The sequence below is a fragment of the Chlamydotis macqueenii genome, chromosome 7 (genome assembly GCF_036417535.1).
Source record: "Chlamydotis macqueenii isolate bChlMac1 chromosome 7, bChlMac1.mat, whole genome shotgun sequence".
Taxonomy (NCBI): Eukaryota; Metazoa; Chordata; class Aves; order Otidiformes; family Otididae; genus Chlamydotis; species Chlamydotis macqueenii.
The window spans coordinates 32,235,275-32,254,352 of record NC_141562.1 but is presented as its reverse complement, the minus strand read 5'-3'; the positions used below and the strand labels follow the sequence as shown (position 1 = coordinate 32,254,352).

Below are 19,078 nucleotides of genomic sequence, written 5' to 3'. Positions count from 1 at the left end.
CTAAAATTATTTTTCTGATGTTACATATAAAGTACATGCAGATGTTGTAAGTGAGCAGAGAGTTAGTATTTTGGATTACTCATTACTGCTGTTCCTTTCTTGCATGAAATATTTAAGAGGTTGGTTTGTATGTGTGTTTGTTTTACCTTACCCCATTGCCAAAGAGAGTGTAATGAGAGAGAAAAGGGACTGAGGCTGAATGCTTTGTGACGGCTTTGTTAGTAATTTACTCTTGGCATAGTTTTTGCAGTGAACAAATGCTGAAGGACTATTAAATTACATTTGTATTGTAATCCTGAAGCACTCATAGTGTTGCAGAATATTTGAATAACATAAAAGACAGAATGCAAATCATAATATGTCCTTAAAAAGCCTAGGCAAATGAAGCATATTTTATTAAAACAAGCTACCTTTCAGCATGTCAGCTGAACATAAAATGATGCATCTCACTTGACATTTTAAAGATGCATTTAAGTTGTTCTAAAAAGCTGGTTTACCTCATGATGAAGACATGAAAGAATTACCTGTTTCAGTCTTTCTCAAAGGCTTGATTGTCTTCTGAACTATCAAATCTCTGCATTTTTTGGACTGCCAAAGTGATAGTATCCGAAGGTTTTATACGAGTATGAGACCCCACCTGGAGTACTGCAACCAGCGCTGGAGCCCCCAGCACAAGAAGGACATGGACCAGTTGGAGAGGGTCCAGAGGAGGCCACGAAGATGATCAGAGGGCTGGAGCACCTCTTCTGTGAGGACAGGCTGAGAGAGTTGGGGCTGTTCAGCCTGGAGAAGAGAAGGCTCTGGGGAGACCTTATAGCGGCCTTCCAGTACCTAAAGGGGGCCTACAGGAAAGATGGGGAGAAAATTTTTTACGGTGAGAGTGGTGGAACACTGGCCCAGGCTGCCCAGAGAGGTGGTGGATGCCCCATCCCTGGAAACATTCCAGGCCAGGTTGGACAGGGCTCTGAGCAACCTGATCTGGCTGGAGATGTCCCTGGTCCTTGCAGAGGGGTTGGATTAGATGGTCTTTAAAGGTCCCTTCCAACCCTACCGATTCTGTGATTCTAAGTAAAAAATTTCATTTTTAAATACAGAAGGAAACAAGTGGAAGACTATTTGCTACCAGCAACATAGAGCTCCTGTCAATGTTTTTGGTTTTGTTTTTTTTTTTTGTTTTGTTTTTTTTTTTTTTTTTTTTTTTGCACCTTTAGCTCATAAAAGTAAATCACTTTTGCTTAGCAAACAAGTGCAGTGCTAATGTTTACTATACAAAAGAATGACAATTAACTCAAGAAACAGTGTATGACAAAAATGCAAAACAGCACAACACAAGGGGAAGAAATTAACACTATTTTATTTTTAGCTGAACTGATTGAGTGAGAAAATGTGTATTTTTAAGTAGTCTAATCAGCTGGAATACATTTGTAGCAGAAGTCATCAGCCCATATGAGCTGTTATGTTTTGTCAGAATGCTGTTGAAATCAATAGCTTAAAATTAAACAAAATGAAAGCTTGTATTTTTGAAAGCAAGAATATGATTTATTATTCATGAAAACATCAAATTAATTTTTAGCATTGCAAAAGTGGCACAGCCATGTATGGAGGCAGCAGGGGATGGGCTTCATGGGAGTCTTAAGTTCAACAGGACATTGCTTCCTTCTTGTGAGAAGCGACGGCCCATATTGCACTGCTCACGCTGCTGTCTCATCTCATTAAATCCCATGACCCCATCCAGTGCCTGGCCCTGCTGCATGCTTTCCTGTGACCTCAAGGAAAATATTTTGTTTTGTTTTGGTTTGGTTCCTAACTGTAAGAATGGGAAATAAGTCTTCCTTTTCCCTTCCCTGAGTCTCCTTTATTTGTGCAGCTCTGGGACAGAGCACCATGTCTGATTTATGAAGGGTATTAAAGATGGTGTAATTACTAGCTACAGTTCTTTCCCAGCTGTGTAGAAGTACCTGGTGGGTTGTTTTGTACTTCTCCAGGGGAGCATAGAAGAGGGGATTCCCTGTGTACTTGAGAAGGGAGTCTTGCCTAAGGAGATTCACTGAGAGGCAGAGGAGGAGGAGTTCCCTGCTCGGGATGGTTTCTGGATCCTGCTCCACACAGGTGGAGATAGTAAGGGTACCAAAGCAGTGAGCTTGAGAAGGCAGACAGCTGACTTGTCAACTTTGCAGCAAACCTCCTAAGCAAGCTTCTCTGGCAAACTTCATAGGACGTGACTGAATTCTGACATCTCAAAATTGTTGCTGCATTATTTGAAACACACCTGTTTATCACTCACATTTAGCCTTGTGTAATGCATCTCATTAACACCTTCTGGTAAACCTCACTGGAACTGTTCTGGAATAACTAGTTGTTAGGAAGGGGCAGAAGAGAATTGCCCAACACAATTCACACGCAGGATTTCTGTGCCCAAGTGATAAACCTCACATTAGATTTAAAAATTGGATGTATGTCTTAAACCACGGTTGGCAATTAAAAACTGATTTTTGTGGGTAGCTTGTATTGAGATAGAAACAATCTCAGCTTGTTTTGGCTGATAACTCTTAGTAGTCTGGTTTTGTTAACCAGTATAATCCAAATGCTGCCAAATTGGGGAGGGCAATGCTGTATGGTAATGCAAATAATGCAGCTCAAGCTTGACTTCAGTGGCTTCAGAAGGGCAAGGTAGAGGTGGAAAATTCAGCTTTACAGGTAAAGAGAAACTAGTTACTTTGAAGGCTGCCAAAAAAAATTGAACATCCTCAGTAGTGCAACATAATTTTGATAAAAAGGATGCCCATTTCAAGTATAGAGAAAGAGTCCCAGCTTGCAGAGTTGAAGAGACCACATCAGCGAGTTCTTCCCCAGGAAAAAGGCAACAGTCGAATATTTTGCTGTACATTAAGCTGTCCTGCTTGGCACACGGTGAACTTTGATGGTAGTTTCTCAAGGTATACTGTACAACTCAGTACGCACTCCCAGCTCCTACCTAGTCCATTGGATGTACTGCTAAAGTGTTGTTTAAATTTTATCTTTAGAAAGAAAGAACACATCTGCCAATGCCATTCAAACTTTGATTATTTTTATATTTAAAATTAGTCCTTGGATTCCTGACATAGATGCTCCTGAAGACATGAAAGTGTCCTTTTCCTGAAGAAGTAAGCAGTATTAAAAAAAATTGGCTACCTATGCTCCTTTTTTATTTTCTTCCTCATCCCTTTTTCTTTTTTTTTCTTTATCTTTTCTTTTTTATTTTTTCTTTGTTCTTTTTTTTTTTTTGTTTCCTTTCAGATGCTTCTCCTACGAAAATTAAATGTATTTCAAAGGAGAATTGGCTGGAACTTTTTTTTTTTTCTATTTTATTATTTTCCTCCTTGACTCTGAAATATAATCACACCACATGAGCGTGCTACTAGTGAAAAATCTGTTAGCTGTCATTGTAACTGGAATTCACAGCAGTGTAACTCCCCTCTACACTGTATGTATGGATAAAAACTGATAACACTAATTGGCAACAGAGCTTTTGTAGAGGGCTGGGCAAATTTTTCCTGCCTGTTGAAGGAGCCTTGTTAATCATTTGCCACTGACTGGAGAAGTGTGCTCTTCCAGAGGGTGAGGGTTGCCACAGTGGGCAGCCACGACATTCCTCGCCGAGCCTCAGCAAAGCGTCAGGGCTTGCCACATGCCTGGCCGCACAGTTCCACAGCCACAGAACACAGACCTAGTGAGGGAGGAAGAATTTAAGGAAATATTTTTCAGCACAATGGGACGTTTTCTGTAGCAGCAGTCAAAGATAATAAATATAAACTTTTTTTTTTTGCTTTATATTAGATCAAAGCCTGGATTCTAGTAGACTGAGAACATAGTGTGTGTTATCACATTATTTTTTTTAAAGAATTAATAGTTAGTTTCTAATTATAAAATTCTAAGGCATGTTTGGCTTTATGCTCAGATTCCATTAGCATTTTATTTTGGACCAGGAGTGTGCTTTTGGAGTGAATCTCTCACTCCATTTTCCCCACTTCCCACGCGTTGGTTTACACAACAGAGTGGTCTCGGGACGCATCAGCTGGATTTATGTTGGTTAAAGCTAAACTGAGCGGCGCCCTCCAGAAGCGTGACCTAAGGCACTGCAGCTGCCCGGGGGCGCCTGGTCCGTGGGGTGAGGTTAGTGTCAGCCTAAAGCACCCTGCCAGGGCAAGTACGCTGTTTTATGGTGCAGAGCTGTTTCCAGTGTGCTGCAATTTAGGAAAAAAACTTGTACCTTTCTTACAAGTGCAGGCCTATGCTCCCTTTAGAATTTCAGACGTGATACCTCTGTTCTTTGGGGCAGTCTGGCTGCAGCTGTGAGCTGGTGGGAGTAACTGTAGTCAGCCAAACAGTCAGGTACTGCCAGGAAATCTGGATCAGGCTCTTATTTTCAATCCTTAAACCCACTTAGTTTAAGGGTCACGATACCATGCAAAGGTTTTTTTTCCCCTTTTTCTGTTTTTTTTTTTTTTTTTCCCCCCTTCATTCCCCCCCCCCAGACCTACAGAATAGAAGACCACTAGATTATGTACTCACACATTTCCATTTTCCCCAGATATTATTGTGACTTCTTCAGCTCCCATGCAGCCTCTGTGTACGTGACCTAGATGCCTTTTCCAGAGAAACTCAACTTTTGAAGTGTTCCCAGAAATTTCTGTATCGATATAGTTCAAGTATGTGTTGCCTGGTTTGAAAGTGCCCCTGCCAAAAGAAAATCACAGAAATGATGCTCTGAGTTCTTTACAAATGAGGGGAAAAAAAAAATGCTACAGATTAGGGAGAAAGAGAGATGAAGTGTGGTATGTTATTAGAGTTGAAGCTTTGAATACTATGATTATAATTTTCTTAATTTTTTTTTTTCCCCCAAGAATTACCAAACAGGAATCTTTAGGCAAAATTTTAGCTTAGAACATGTTCTTTGAGAACAGTCTTTGGACCTTAGATTTTTCATCGATAAAATATATCAAACACTTTTTTTTTTTTTTGGATGAACATTGTAACAGGACTAAATTTAAGGGAAGATTAAAACAAATAAAAAAGAACACACTTTTCATTTAACATTTTTGCAAGGATTAGGAAGGAATGTCTTGTTGACACTGGTTTATTTCTTCCTCCAAATCAGTATTTTGAGTCCAGCAGTAGCCACAGAACTCTTTGCTCTTGTCCACTTTGCTGTGCTGTCATCATCAGAACAGGAAAGGAAATACAGAACAAGAGAGACCAGCAAGCAGATTTTGACCACAATATGTCGCATGGGGAACTTTAACCACTTATCAGCTACTTTTATTACTAGTGTAAATCACAGATCACACAGAGCAAGACGAGACATTTAAACCCAGCTGTGTATAAATTCAATATGATAACAATGACAGAGCCATTTTTCTCAACTGTCCTGTTAAACTTACCTGTCAATTGTGTATCTTTTCCTGATCCCATTAGTTCCAGTCAAGGCTACATCTATATCTCCCTTCACGGTTTCTGTGCCAGACACTCTGACGTGTATCTCCTTCCGCCAGCCTTTGAAAGCAAAATGAAATAGGTGATGGCTGTAAGGAGTTTTCTTTCCTAATGTAAAACTTTTCATATGTTTCAATTTCTTTCAGAGAGAGGAAAGGATTGCACAAATGTGCTTGTAAACAAACAAAATGTTACTCTTTATTAAGGCAAATGTTAGTTCTGTGTGATTCCAGTACAATTAATTTCCTTGACAGTGGTCTGCATCACGGATGCCATCTTTGCTGACCTACTGGCTAAGCCAAGTATTTAATCTGCCATGGCCAACAGTCTGCTTTGCTCTTCCACTTGGCTTCACTTTTAATTTTGTAATTTCTTACACGTGTAAGCAATTTCTGGAGTCTCTGTCTTCCTAAGGCAGAGGCAGGGCCTCAGATACGATAGCACATACTGATTTCAAGCAACCAGGCTTGGGAAGTTTTTGTAGTGGCTTTACTTTAGGCTATTACAAGGAGAATCTCTTCACCCAATTCATAAAATTATATTTGGTTTCAGACTATAATTTCTATAAACTCAACAGTATGGAAATGTTGAAATTAATGTATGCATTCAGATTTGAGGAATTGCTAGTTTCTCTATATCAAATTCTTTTTTTTACATTTTGCTCTTATAGAGATGTCATATATGATTTTTATTCTTAATTTTGCTTTCATATATTGCTTTCCTAGTGAATAAGGACCTCAAAGACCCTCTCTCATTTATTACCTTTGCAGTTCATCACCTGTGATGGATTACAATTTATTTACAATTTTTCTTATTTTCCAGTTCTATGGCTGCTTCTACATTAATCACAATTAAAAATATACTTCTTATTACTCCCTGCCATTTTGACTTGATGAGCTTTGCAAAAAATATCCTGAAATGATCCAGTTTTAGAAATTCTTATCAATAAAGACAATGTAAATTTTTTTTAATTTGAAATTTTGCACTTCCAGTATAGCATTCCTCCCACCGTCAGCTTTATATAATTTTTGAAGCCATCATCTAATTAACAAAATTAGGCAGGGTTTCTAGCTTAGAGGTCAGCATTGGTTGATCTGTTTCTAAAATTATCTTTCTTTTCTCAGATAGTGCTGGTACTGCATGTTCCTAACCCATCTTAAACTGATTTTTGTACCAAGTGCCACTCATTACCTCCAGCAGTTCTCTGTAGAAGTGCAAGATATTTGTTCATTTATTGCCACTTTAGAATTCATCACCCAAAATAAGCACTTACGAGCATATGGAGGGGAGGGCCCTGTGTTCAAATAAACCTTTTGCTGTTCTTTTTCAGTTTTATGCAAAAACTTATCAGCATAATGACCCATCAGCGGGCATCCTTCCTTCGGACATGGGAAGCAGTCTCCCTGAGGGAAAATAACAATGTGGGTTACATGATGTTATTTGTTTTAATCCCACTTCTTGAAGTATAAGAAATTAGGTTATTTCAGCTTTTCTCCAGCTTTTTTAAAAAGGTACTTGCTTCTGAGTTCAGATCATATCTTCACTATTTATTGGAGTGGTGAAAAAAGGAGCTGAAATTGCCAGTCAGCTTATTTAATCTGGGTGAAAATCAGAGAGAAACAGGTTGAAAATCTGGCCTAATTCCTTATGCTTTCACAGATATCATGAGTAAGTATCTTAATGCATCTTGTGCCTTACTATCTGATCTGAAAAATACAGGTAATGTATTCATCTTTCACAGGGTCCATTGAAAGGTTGTCTGATAATTGTTATAGGGTAGGTAACCATATTTCCGAGAAGGTCTGGCTGGATATCTCACTCATATGGTAACGATATTTAAGTTTAGGAATACTGAAGCTTGAAGTCTTGCTTTGGAATGTGTTTTGTCTGCTTTTCAGACTTCATGCCTGTGTAGAAACTCAATGAAATAAATCTGCCCATGTGGACAGAAGATTCAGACTAAGACCTTGATGTCCATTAAAATTTTAAAAAAGATAATTGTGTAAATTTGCTGCTTTTACATTTTGCCTGGTTTTTGGATATTGTCTGGATAAGGGTAGTCAGTGGGCCTGCACAGCCCCTCTGTATCCCATGATCTAGAGTACAGAAGTTGTCCCAGAAATTATTAAGAGAAGAAGGGTGGAGCTCTAACCCCTCAGATAAACACGTACCTGATACTCACCACTACAAAAGCTCTGTATGTTTCACACTGATACCCAACAAATCCATTTGGAGTGATAATACTCTCAGCATAATACCGGAGACTTCTTTTATGTCCACATCCAATGGATCTATATTCTGGGAAAAAAAAACACAAAACAGGTAAGAAAAATCAAAGCTGTGCATTAATATAAAGTCCATGCCAAAGCAACACTCGTGGGTGTTTTTTACTCAAAAGCATTTGTATACATAGTGAAGTCTCAGATTAAAAAAATAGTAATAATTAAAAGACATTTAAAGTGTGAATTATTTGGTATTATAGTAAAAAATCTACTTATGGATACACATATTTTTTATTCGACAGGGAAGAGCTAGGTTCTAATCTGTGTGCCGCTGTTCTCGTGCCAAAGTTCACAGAGGTGGAGATACACCCAGGTGGACTTTGTACAGCCTCCTGTCCTGCTATGCATACTTAACTGCTTCTAATTTAGCATGAGAACAGAGGAGGATCTAGGAGAACTTCCCTTCGATATTTCAAAGACTGGAATAATTCATAGCTGCAGCGTTTGTAAAGCATATAGTAATTACTATGTAGTAGTTTTCATTTGCTTACCATTATCACAACATGGTATTTTGTAAAACAATGTTTTCCACTCATTTCTAGAATTAAAGGTAATTGTAGTAATTATTTTAACTTCAGTGGCTTTCAGTGTTTTTAAGCTCTAGAAAATCTGTGGTCATTTGACAGTGATGATTCTGTGAAATGCTCTAAAAAGCAAGATTTTTGTTAGTGTGTCCTTGATTTTGTCAGAATTATTTGAAACCAGTACATTTTCCCATCAGTGTGAAATTTATCAGCCGTCAGTGCTGAAAGAAGAAAGTGCTGTTAAGGTTATATTTACAGGTCCTGTACAAGTACTGTCTTCTTTGTCTCTGAAGTCTCTCCTTTATTAAAGCACAATAAAAAAATAGGTTTTGCTCTGCTTCAGCGTGTGTCGGGGCTCAGCTAATCCCAGGGTGAAGTCTCGGAGGCACTGAAGTAATTGCAAGCTGGCACAGTTTGTAGTGAAATCAGAATTTGAAATAAAAACTGATCTACTGTCAATATTTATGCATCTTAAAGATAGACCAGTTGGTACTGACCAGTTGATTCAACATTGTTCTTTACATAAGGAAAGAAAAAAAACACACCAAAAAGCTTCTGAAAAGTATTTTTGTCTGTTTTTCTTGAAAATAATCTGCACCATCAAGGCTTCCTGTGTTTGTTTTCTTTATAGTTCCTTCTAATTCAGAAGGGTCTGTGCTTTTAACTTTAGAAACCTCAGGTCTTACAGTTGGCTTACTTTGTGCTAGTGCCAAATTCACTTAACATCTATACAATGGGAACATAATACTCCTCTCCCTACTGCATCAAAAGCTGTAGAATTAAGTTACTAAATAGCATTTCTAAAGCACGTCATACATAAAGGCACTACATAAATGCAAATATTATCAAACAGAAGAGATATGCTCAAAGTAAGGTTTAAACAAGAGTTAAGGATGTCTCTGTTTTTAGGAGATGCATGAACAACCAACTCCATCTGCTCACATTAAGTAGAGCTGGGCTTCTCCTTCTTCACAGAACATTGCAAACAGCCTTGTGAAATGTCTGTGGACAATATTTTTTTTTTTTTTTCCCTGAAAATGCAGACATTCCTATGCAGCCTGATTGGAAAGTGTTTTGGTTCCAAGTGGCTTTGTGAACAGCCAGCTTTCGGTCCTCTTTGTTACTAAGTTCTCCAACCAGTTCTAAGACAGAGCATTTTTGAAAGCCAATTACTTAACTAGCAGTAGGGATTTCAAAACATTTAGCTGTGAATAACAGATGTTCTTATTTCTGTAGGTTAGGATCAGAAGACAGGATTTTGGGTATCTATTGTACTGGATCCCAGGGTAATTCTGATTAACTGCCTGGCTTTCTTTGAAGAACATGAACTATCAATGCAGCAGTCATTTTATCATCTTCTGTATTTTTAACCTTGTGCTGTTCCCTTTGAAGAACATAAAGCAGTTAATGGTGTGGATGAGTATGTCTTCCTAGGGAGAAGGGAAGCTCAGATTTTAAAATACTTATTTCTGGATTATCCTTGAATGAATTTTACTGGTCCTTCATCAGTGGAATTCCCACTGAGGTCAGTCTGTCAGCACAGTGGTAGGCTTTTATGAAGGTTGTGATGAACAAGCCTGCATGCTTTAACTGAAGTTTCCATCTGGAATTTGCCTTGGTTAGTATACAAAAAAATTGGAGGGTATTTCATAGGCAGCTTGAATGAAATCTTCCATTTTTGAGCATTCTCTCCCTACTCCAAATCTGAGCTATATAAAGAATATATACATTCAAAAGCCTATATATACTAGGCTTTATCTAAGCCTAGTCTTTATTTCTAAAATATAGAACAAAAATATATTTACCTCTCATAATGTCATTGATATTCCGAGTTGCAGGAGGTACACGAAGCTGCTTGCATCCTGGCATCTTCTTCCCACCATTTGGGTAAAAATCCAGATGGCCACAAGTCTGAAGAATCCCTGGAGCTGAAACGTAAGATGAACCAAGGCTGATCACCCTTCAACACGCTGCGGCCAACCTCTGTGTTGGTGTCAGCCTTTGTGTGAAAACTCACCAAAGTCAAAGAACAGATGACCGGCGTGAGTATGAATGATATCAACAAATTTTGCATCTGAAGGATCCAGCCGAACCATTGTGGGAGTATACTGGAAAAGGGGCCCAGCGGGATCCAGACCTAAATAAACAGAGATTTGTCTGATCGAGTAAACAATACTATATGTATGTCATCACATAGAGTGTGTGTACATTGTATGCCATTACATTTCTACCTTTACTCCACACATAAAAATCCATTGTGTGGTCCATGACGGCCAGCAAAACAAGCAGGGTTTTAACAGAAGGGTGGCTAGCGGCGTTGCAGCACAGCAAAGGATCATAGGTCCTTGGCTTACTTTTGGGGAACAATGTTTTAAGAAGAGGTTTGAGGGGTTTGTTGCATGTTAGTGAAAGATATGAAATCTTAACATGTTACTCTGAGCATGTAGATTTGTCTGAGCATTTTTATTTGGTCCAAAATCTATTTTTACTTCCAAAAGATCTTGACTGAAAATGTTACCCCTTCACTTCAGTGTCAGTGAGCTCTCTTTGAGGCTAAAGGAACCCAGTTTCCCTGAATTGCCTATGTGACTGCTTACTGTGTACACAGCTTAGTCAAAGCAACATCTATAGAGAGAAAAGAACTGACTGGAGGAGAAAGGAAAACAGAAAACAGCGAGCCTTTGAAAAAAAGTGATGTTAGTGTGTCATGATGCTGTGTCTCTCTGCTAGCTGTGCGACTAACAGCTTTCTTCCTTTTCAGGGTGTCCATGGCTATTTACTGTCTCATCCTGACATATTACAACTAGGGTTTTTAATTTTTCATGTCAGAGTTTCAATCTTTTGAACTGCTGAAAAGTCATGTTAGGTTGGGCTTTGAAAACCAAATATGACAATGAGTCACTAATGTTTCACATGTCTGTTATTCCCCATGTAATAGAGTATTTTGTTCCTATTCTTTTATATCATTAAAAATCATAACCAAGTGCTCCCTGGGACTTGTGATCTGTGAAAAGCAACCTCTATTTAGCCACATTTCGGACAGTTAAACCTTTCTGATCCGTCGCAGTCGAGCCTTTCTCAGGGCTGTGACTGTTGACATATGAAACGCGTGACGTGGGATAGGACGCAGCTTTGGCTGCGTGCTGTCGTGCTAGCTGTACACTGTTAACAAACCAGCACACTGCAGTCTGTATGGTGTGTTTATAAGGCAGCAGTGATTATTCAGTTATCTTTTGTTGTGTGAAAATACAAAGTTTTATCAGCTGAAATAGCCTCAGTACCTGTTATTCTTCCAATGCCAGGTTTCCTTCTCCCTGCCTCTCCTGCAGCATGTGCTCCAAGACTATGGCCGATGAAATGAATGTTGGCCGGAGAGTAGCCATAATCTTTCTATGGAGATTTAAGGAAAGAATAAAACAAGTGTGTTAAGCGTTTTAGCCATATTTGCCCTCTATTACTACTCTTCACCCTGCTGATTTTGCTAGACAGTCTCTAATCTGATGTCTTATCCAGTAAAAAGCCCATCATGAGCAAAACTTTCAGAAACTGTAATCCTTTAGGGACATGCTTATCTGTGGTCTGACACTAAAGTAGGTATTTCCATTTGTGCAGGATTAGAGACTTTTAAGGACATTTCCAGCTGCATTATTGAGTACCTCTGTACTTCCTGACTCTACTGCATCAAACCTAAAGGTGCCACCCTGAACACAGCCTTTACCATGCAGACTATGTGCTAGCGTTCATATTTCATGGGTACATTTACCTCAAGAAAGTTCACCAGATAGACCAGCTCAGCCCCGACAATGCGGACATTGTTAACTGCATCGGTGTACAAACCACTAGAGCCACCTCTCCAGTCGGTCAAAATGCAGTTCACGTCTTCCGTGCGAAACATGAACTGATGGAAAACATGCAGACAGGAGAACAGAAGGAAACAGGCATTAGTTAAAATTCCAGCAGGGTGTATGCTGACAATATTTTGTTCTGCTATAGCTGAGGACTCACTTTGTTTCCATAACTGGTAAAGACAGATCTTTAGTATATTAATTCCTCCTAATACTGAAGAGTCAACACAAGGAGGCAGAGTGGAGGCAGTGATTTGAACATTGTATAAAGACACACAGAAACCTGCTTCAGTTCTATTTTCCATTCCAGATGCCTTGGTTAGTTTTAGGATATCAGCAACTCTTAATGACAGCGAGTGAAAGAGGATAGCATGACTTCTTTTTTATTGTCCAAGCTTTATTCCTCAAAATTTATATGGTTGGGTCATCTAAAAGGATTCACAAATGTATGTTCATTGTTTGAACTGTTAAGGCCCAAAGTTAATATATTTTAACCAAAATATTCTATTTATACACTGGAGCATGCTGATTTTTCATTCTGAAACAATTTCTTTTTCGAAATGTGCCTGAATAAAATGAAACCCATCTGCTGAACAAAGCATTTTGTTTTTATTAGATCAAATGCCTCACTCAAACTGAAATGTTGGAAAAGTGACTTTTATCATTGGCAAGGAATTGAAAAAGTCAATTAATTATAGCTTTCCCTGTGGAGGTGAATGCAGTAAAAGGGCATTTAAGAGAAGGCTGAAGTGCGCTACATTCCCTGAGTCAGCAAGAGAACAGAGGTGTAAATTTTATGTGGGAATTTTAAGCCTGTAAATAGGAGGATGTGGATATTTGCACTTTCAAACACAAGTAAGATGACAATAGTCATACTATACCCTGCATATATTTGTCATCCACGGGAGGTCCGCTCCAACTAGATGCCCATGTATAATGAAGTGAGTTTTCCTGTGTGTTCGAAAATTTGAAGCTTTGATAGTTGAAGGATTTGTAGCAGAAATCTTCTGAAAAAAACAAGAAACAATACAACAAGGATGTGACTGCTCTGTCCCAGTGTACATTTTGATACAGTACCGCAAAGTACAGCAATGGTTAAGGCGAAGATCTAGATTCTGAAGAGATGGGTCTTGTTCTTAACTCGTAAACTGCCTTGCTCTGAGATACCAATTAATCGCTTCAACAAATTATTCACTTCCTTTAGTTAATTGAGCTGGTGATGCTGGCATCCTTTGCACAATGCTTTGAGATATACTGGTACAACATGCCATGTACATATAAGATTTTATCAAACTTGGCCATAGAAATACAAAGATAGCATCTTCTGCAAGGTATTATGCGGTTGTCTTTGAATCTATACCTATTTTTCTTTCTTTTTTTTTTCTTTGAAGATAAGACCTTCATCATTCAGCCTATCTATATTTTATCCTAAAGATATTCCAGACAGCATGAGAAAGTCCACCAGGCTTATCAGATCAGAGGCTGTATGTATTTTGAGGTTTATTGAGAAGGAAGGCATTATTTTCTTTTAAAGAAATTCTGAATACTGAGTTGTTTTAAAACTTGGCTTTTGTTTTTTGTTATGGTTTCATGAACTTAAAAGGGGATGTCATGCATTAATTAGCACACATCTCATCTTCAGTGAAAGACTGATTAAAGTTAAAAATCTCACAGGCCTTCTCAGCTAGAGATGTTGGACTTGTTCTGAGGTGATGCAAACAGGAGAAATCACTAAATGCCTCTGCTATTTGTGACTGCCATTTATATTAAAAAAAAACAACTATGAAGTCTTTTTCATATAATGTAAGCCAAAACCAGCAACAAATTTCCTTCTTCCCCTTTTAGGGGAATTAATAATTCATATTAATTTTCTTCATTTTTCTTGCTCTTTGTCCAAGTAAAATTCCAACTCTCAGTCACTTCTCTTCTTTCACCAAACCAGTCTATAGCTCCACAAAACTGCTTCCTGCTATGGATAAGCTCAGCCCAGACACCTCCAACACCTCAGGCAGGTCAGGTGTGTGCCCTGCTGTGAGCTTTTTCCAGTACATGCTGATCTTCAGAGGAAAAGGCTGACAAACTGCTGGCATCTTTCAGTACACTCCCATTTTATCTGTCCTATACAGTGCTGCAGACTCCTTTTAGCTACTTCCATTTGCCACTCTGTCACAGTGTTTGCAGACTCCACTTGTTTGCAGATGTTGTAGATAACTTCACCTTTTCACTTTTTTTTTCTTTCCTACAGCTCCAGAGTCTGCTGTCTCTACACTTCTCCACCTGATGTGTCCTCAGGAGGGATAACCTGGTTCAGCTTTATGCAAGGGAAAACTGCAAGCTCTTTCTATGCTATATCTTACCAAGACTTTTTATTTAGCTTTTTAGTTTCCATTTTCCCTCAGTCCCATTCTTCCAAAAAACGTTTAATATTTGTTTATTTTCTTTATCCATCCTCATTTCATTCTTTTTGGTTGTTTCCTTTGGTTGGTGGTTGTTTGTCCACATATTATTTCATTCTCTCCTTCATTTTTTTCTTTAGTGTCCTGTTTTCCCTTCTAAGCTTTCTTTTAATTTTTCACCCAATTTTCCTTCCCCCTCTAGTGAACACGAATACTTTCTCTTCTGATCTTCACTCTTAACTATTTACCTGCTCTCAGGGCTCAGTGTTGGCCACCATGTAAGCAGAGCTTACTTCAGGGGACCCAGTAATCATGCATGTGAACCACATCCCTGAGTCATGTGTATGGGCCTGAAATACGGTTTTAAGCTGAAGACACACAGGAGTCAAAATTAAGCTTTCCTTTCGTATTGCCTTCACTATCTCTGGCTTTATAATGCTAAACCTGAAACTGAATTTGGGGCATTAGCTTACTGTACAGAAGGATATAAAACATATGATTTGTGTTACAAGGCTGCAATTAATGTGTTGTAAATATACCTTGCCTGTCAGAGAGCTGAAATGAGAAAAAAGAAATGAGATGAAAGGAATTGGGATGGACTGTTCATGGAGTGTGTAATATAGAATTGGGGCTTCTCCTGCGAAAGTTTTGAGTTAAAATATAGGAGAAAAGAAACTCTCCATATATGTTGTTGAATGTGCTGTATACTATCGGTATTTAAAAGCAAAGCAGTTTCTTACTTGATACTTCATGATGTTTTCTCTAGTGAAAAGGAGGAAATTGGTGTTCACTTCTTCTGGAGAGCTGGGCAAGCCTGCCAGTTGTCTCCCTGGGATCCCAGACCAAGGCGGGCTGTCTGTAAAGCATCCAAGCCTTTCATAGCAAACTTCCCTTCCTGCAGTACACAAAGAAAAACGTTCGTGTTCTGAGACTGTCGCAGGTTAGGCCGCCACCACTCTAAAAGAAGCTGGTAGGAGAGTATTTATACCAGGAAAGTTGAAAATGACTGGTTCAGATTATTATGGGACCTGCATTCATATTTCAGTAAGGGGCTCAGTTGCGCTCCTGTGCCTTGTGCACTAACAGGGACTTGAACTTCAAGACTGATTCCTGTTGCAAGCATAGTGTAGAGCTCAGCTTGATAAACTCAGGAGAATGCAGGATTTGTTTTGTCAAACATGTTGTTGACACAACTATCATAAAAAGACAATAAAATCTCGATCCTTCATGGATCCAGAGAACAAACCAGCTTCTGCTGCCAGTGTGTCAAATTAGTCGTTGTGCTTTAGGGATTATCTAAATTGCTATTTCTTGTGCAGCAATACATGAAAGAGTAAAAAGAAACCAAAACATTAAAATAGATACCTTTGATTGCTCCACAACATACATTAAACATCACTTTTATTTTTTTGTCACCATAAAATTTTAGTGGAAGCAATAAAGTGGAATTTGAGTGGACTCTTAGAGCAAAGCACAGCCTCAGGAAGTGCAGTCTGCGCCCGAAGGACTAGAATTTCCCAATTTCTATTGTGGTTTTAACACAGTAATGATGGAAATATGATATATGGGTGTTACCAGTAAATGTCATCCTTACTCACTATTATAGCACAAGTTGTGAAATCCCAAATATTTGTTATTGCTATTAAAAAGATACTGAAAACAATGAGAAACTATTGTTACCTAGGACAGGAGACAGATTCCTACTACACCACACCATGACTTACTCTATTCATTACTCTGTACGAAAGGCAGGGGTAGTGTGATATGTACTGGAAATACATCTAGAGAAAGAGAAGATTTAATTGTGGAGCTGCAAGCTAAAGTCTCCACAAGTGATCCAGTCATTTTCACAGGGGTCTTTGATGCCAGCGAATTTTTGGACTGTGTCTTTTTGTTTCTCTGCTCTTTCTGTGTGTCCATCCCTGATGAACTATTCTTTCCTGTTGGTAAAGTGGTGTTTTGGACTGGAACTATTTTCTTGTTTTCTGCATAGCGCTACGAAGAATAAGTGCCTAGGCTGGCATTACAGGTGTTGTAGCTACCACAAATGCTGGGGTGGGTTAAAGGTGGGTAGGAGAAACTGTTCTGAAAGAATTTTAGTCTCAATTCATGTACAAAAATACCTGTCTAATTCCCATTCTGTTTGCTACCTGCAAAAACCTTTACAGAATTAAAAAGTAATAGGATAAATGTGGGAAAGACATGATGTAACTCAGTGCTCCTAATGAAGAAGTATGTTAAACCTGTTCCAAAGCACATCCTTTTTCTAAAATACAGATATCCTGCTGTAAGCTGCACACAACAATTTTTACTGTTTGTAGACTTTATCAACTATGTGTCTTACCTCTCGCTGCATCAAGAAGAAGAAGAGTAGTGATCCATACTGCAAGCATCTAAAGCAAATAAGAACACAATTCAAGCACAATTAAAATCTAGTGAATCTGGAATTCATCTAAGGGTTTCCTTGGCCCATTAAAAAAAAAAGTCATAGTAGCCATAGGAGTACTTCAGGCATTTAATTACTTGGATCCAAAAGAATCAAAGCTTCCTTAAAGATAGCAAGGTTTCAAAAAAACACCTTTGGGATTCCTTCTGTTTGCCATAGAGATTTTGCATATGCAGGACATCGTCTAAGAATCTCTTAAAGATTGTCTTCATGACCTTGACAAACAGAAGTTTGTGTGGGTTTTTTTTTTTTCTCTCTCTAGAGCTACAGTTTATAGGCAAGCAAATTAAATTCTTAAAGGATTTGCAACAACATATTTTTACAGAGTGGAGTTTCTTCTAGCAGTTAATAAAAAAGTTACTCACAGAGCTTCTATTCAGGGATTGTATTTAAAAGAACCCAGGAACAAACTTAGTTTGTCTTTCTAAATCATATAGATAGACTCAAAAACAGTCTTGAAAATCATACAGATAATCTTTGATCATTGCTATCAGCCATGTATGCTTATCAGCCCTGATCTGCTTGATCACTTAATTACCAGCTGATAGGTAAGCACTGGAGTAAATGGAACTAGTCATTTACTTCCAGGTGAAGAAGGGAAAGCTTTTTAAGTGTAGTCTTACTATTACTACTAGTAATTTATTTTCAAAAGAAAGAAGATCATTCTTAGAAAACTCTAATATCAGGCCCTGATCCTCTAGTGAGTCCTGCACAGGCAAAGTCTGGCATCCTCTTTCATCATCCCTCCCCTCCAAGTCCCCCCAGTCCCCTGAAGTCAGTAATACGCTGTTAGGAGTAAAGAGCTCATCCCTGTGAAACCCAGTGCAGGTTCAAACATGTCCTGCTTCCATCTTCTCTCCTCCAGCCACTCACCCAATACCCCACGCCTTATCACGATGCAGCTTATTTCAGTTCCTTAGATGTTCTTCATCGCCAATGTATCCCATTTTACCTTGGCAAGGCTTAGAGCAAGTTCTTAGGATCCACCTCTCAGCTGACTGTGGCAAACCTTACAGAAGCCCTTTAAGAAGCCTGGAAAGAAGCAGGACAGCAATGTGCCTGCCCAACAAGGGCACACGGTGGAGGGACTCTCACCCCACGGCTGCACAAGGCTTGGGTTCCCAGCCACCCCGTGAGTTTGTTGGGTAGTGCCAAAAGAGATCTCCATGTGTCAGGCATTCTTCATCATAGATAATACGAACCAGGTCAGACAAGTTGCTGCGTGACTCCACCTATTTCATGCAAAGTTTCAAAGAGGGCGTTACTGTCATCCATCGGTAGTTATTTTTAAAGCTAAAAAAATACTGGTAAGTGGGATGTAAATATGGAACAAACATGCAGCCTTTCAGGAACAAGGTGCTTGGCATCAGCTGGGCTGCTCGTCTCAGAGTGATGCTGAGTTGGGATTCAAGTGATTTAGCACTCCATCACCAGGCTGTAGCAGAGTCCCAACCTTTTAGGTCCTACTATACAGTTTTAATAGCAAAACCATCCTTCCTGGTGCTGATCCCTGCCTTAAGTATTTACAGTCTTAAGGAAAATTTTCAAATTTGTATTTGATAATTAAGTCTACCATTACAACACCAAGACACAAACAAGGTGGTGTGGGATCAGCTAGCACATATGTTCACAAGGTTTAAGCTGTTACCTGAGAAAAAGTAGGAAAAAAAGAGAAGGATGAAAAACTGTTAAACTATTACATTGCTCAGTCTGTCATCTGTTATTTGTTCATCTTGTATTTCTCTTGTCTGGATTTTTTTAGTGGATGAATTATCTGACTTTTATTTAAAAAGATGACAGAAATGCTTTAAAACAGAGGAGAAGAGTTCCTTGGGCAGGTTGTCACCACATCTAATCACCATGAATCTTCATATTTAAATTGTATTAGTTGCAGTAATTTTAGTTTTTAATGTTTTGATAATGATGTCTTTTCACATAGTACTGCATTGTTGTCATACTATTATGTTAACAATTCTGATCAAGCTTTCCTAGAAATTTTTGTTCCTGTATATAGACACAAATGAGAAACTTGTATCTCAACATTTTAATGTTAAACCCTTTAAGTACATTGGGTGACTACCGGCACCTCCTAAGCCAGGGGTGTACAGAAAAG

At 38.7% G+C, this 19,078-nt stretch overlaps 1 protein-coding gene and 1 long non-coding RNA gene across 2 annotated transcripts in view; one reads left to right on the top strand and one right to left on the bottom strand.

Moving 5' to 3' along the window:
- The window catches only part of LOC147600123 (uncharacterized), a 46,578-nt gene extending 35,408 nt beyond the window's left edge, over nucleotides 1–11,170 (top strand). The window contains exons 2-3 of the long non-coding RNA XR_015259046.1: nucleotides 10,117–10,320; nucleotides 11,108–11,170. This is a non-coding gene — a long non-coding RNA (uncharacterized LOC147600123). The remainder of the gene's footprint in view (nucleotides 1–10,116; nucleotides 10,321–11,107) is intronic.
- On the bottom strand, nucleotides 3,643–17,935 carry LOC104483949 (pancreatic lipase-related protein 2). Its single transcript, XM_086751967.1, has 13 exons — nucleotides 17,918–17,935; nucleotides 16,864–16,912; nucleotides 15,260–15,414; nucleotides 13,005–13,130; nucleotides 12,042–12,176; nucleotides 11,560–11,668; nucleotides 10,296–10,415; nucleotides 10,084–10,206; nucleotides 7,655–7,770; nucleotides 6,746–6,875; nucleotides 5,421–5,532; nucleotides 4,552–4,716; nucleotides 3,643–3,706 (listed from the first exon to the last, which is right to left on the bottom strand). Exons 2-13 carry the CDS (start codon nucleotides 16,910–16,912, stop codon nucleotides 3,643–3,645), a joined length of 1,404 nt encoding a protein of 467 aa, XP_086608093.1. The 5' UTR covers nucleotides 17,918–17,935.
- Between the last annotated feature and the right edge of the window lie 1,143 nt (nucleotides 17,936–19,078).

What these genes read in the sequence shown, in the direction of transcription:
- LOC104483949 (XM_086751967.1), bottom strand. Translation starts at nt 16,912, where the DNA reads ATGCTTGCAGTATGGATCACTACTCTTCTTCTTCTTGATGCAGCGAGA. An exon ending in GGATGACAAATATATGCAGG is followed by an intron (nt 12,177 to 13,004) that starts GTATAGTATGAC and finishes GTTTTCCATCAG; the next exon opens with TTCATGTTTCGCACGGAAGA. An exon ending in TCTGGGGAAAATGGAAATGT is followed by an intron (nt 3,707 to 4,551) that starts GTGAGTACATAA and finishes CTCCCTCACTAG; the next exon opens with GTCTGTGTTCTGTGGCTGTG.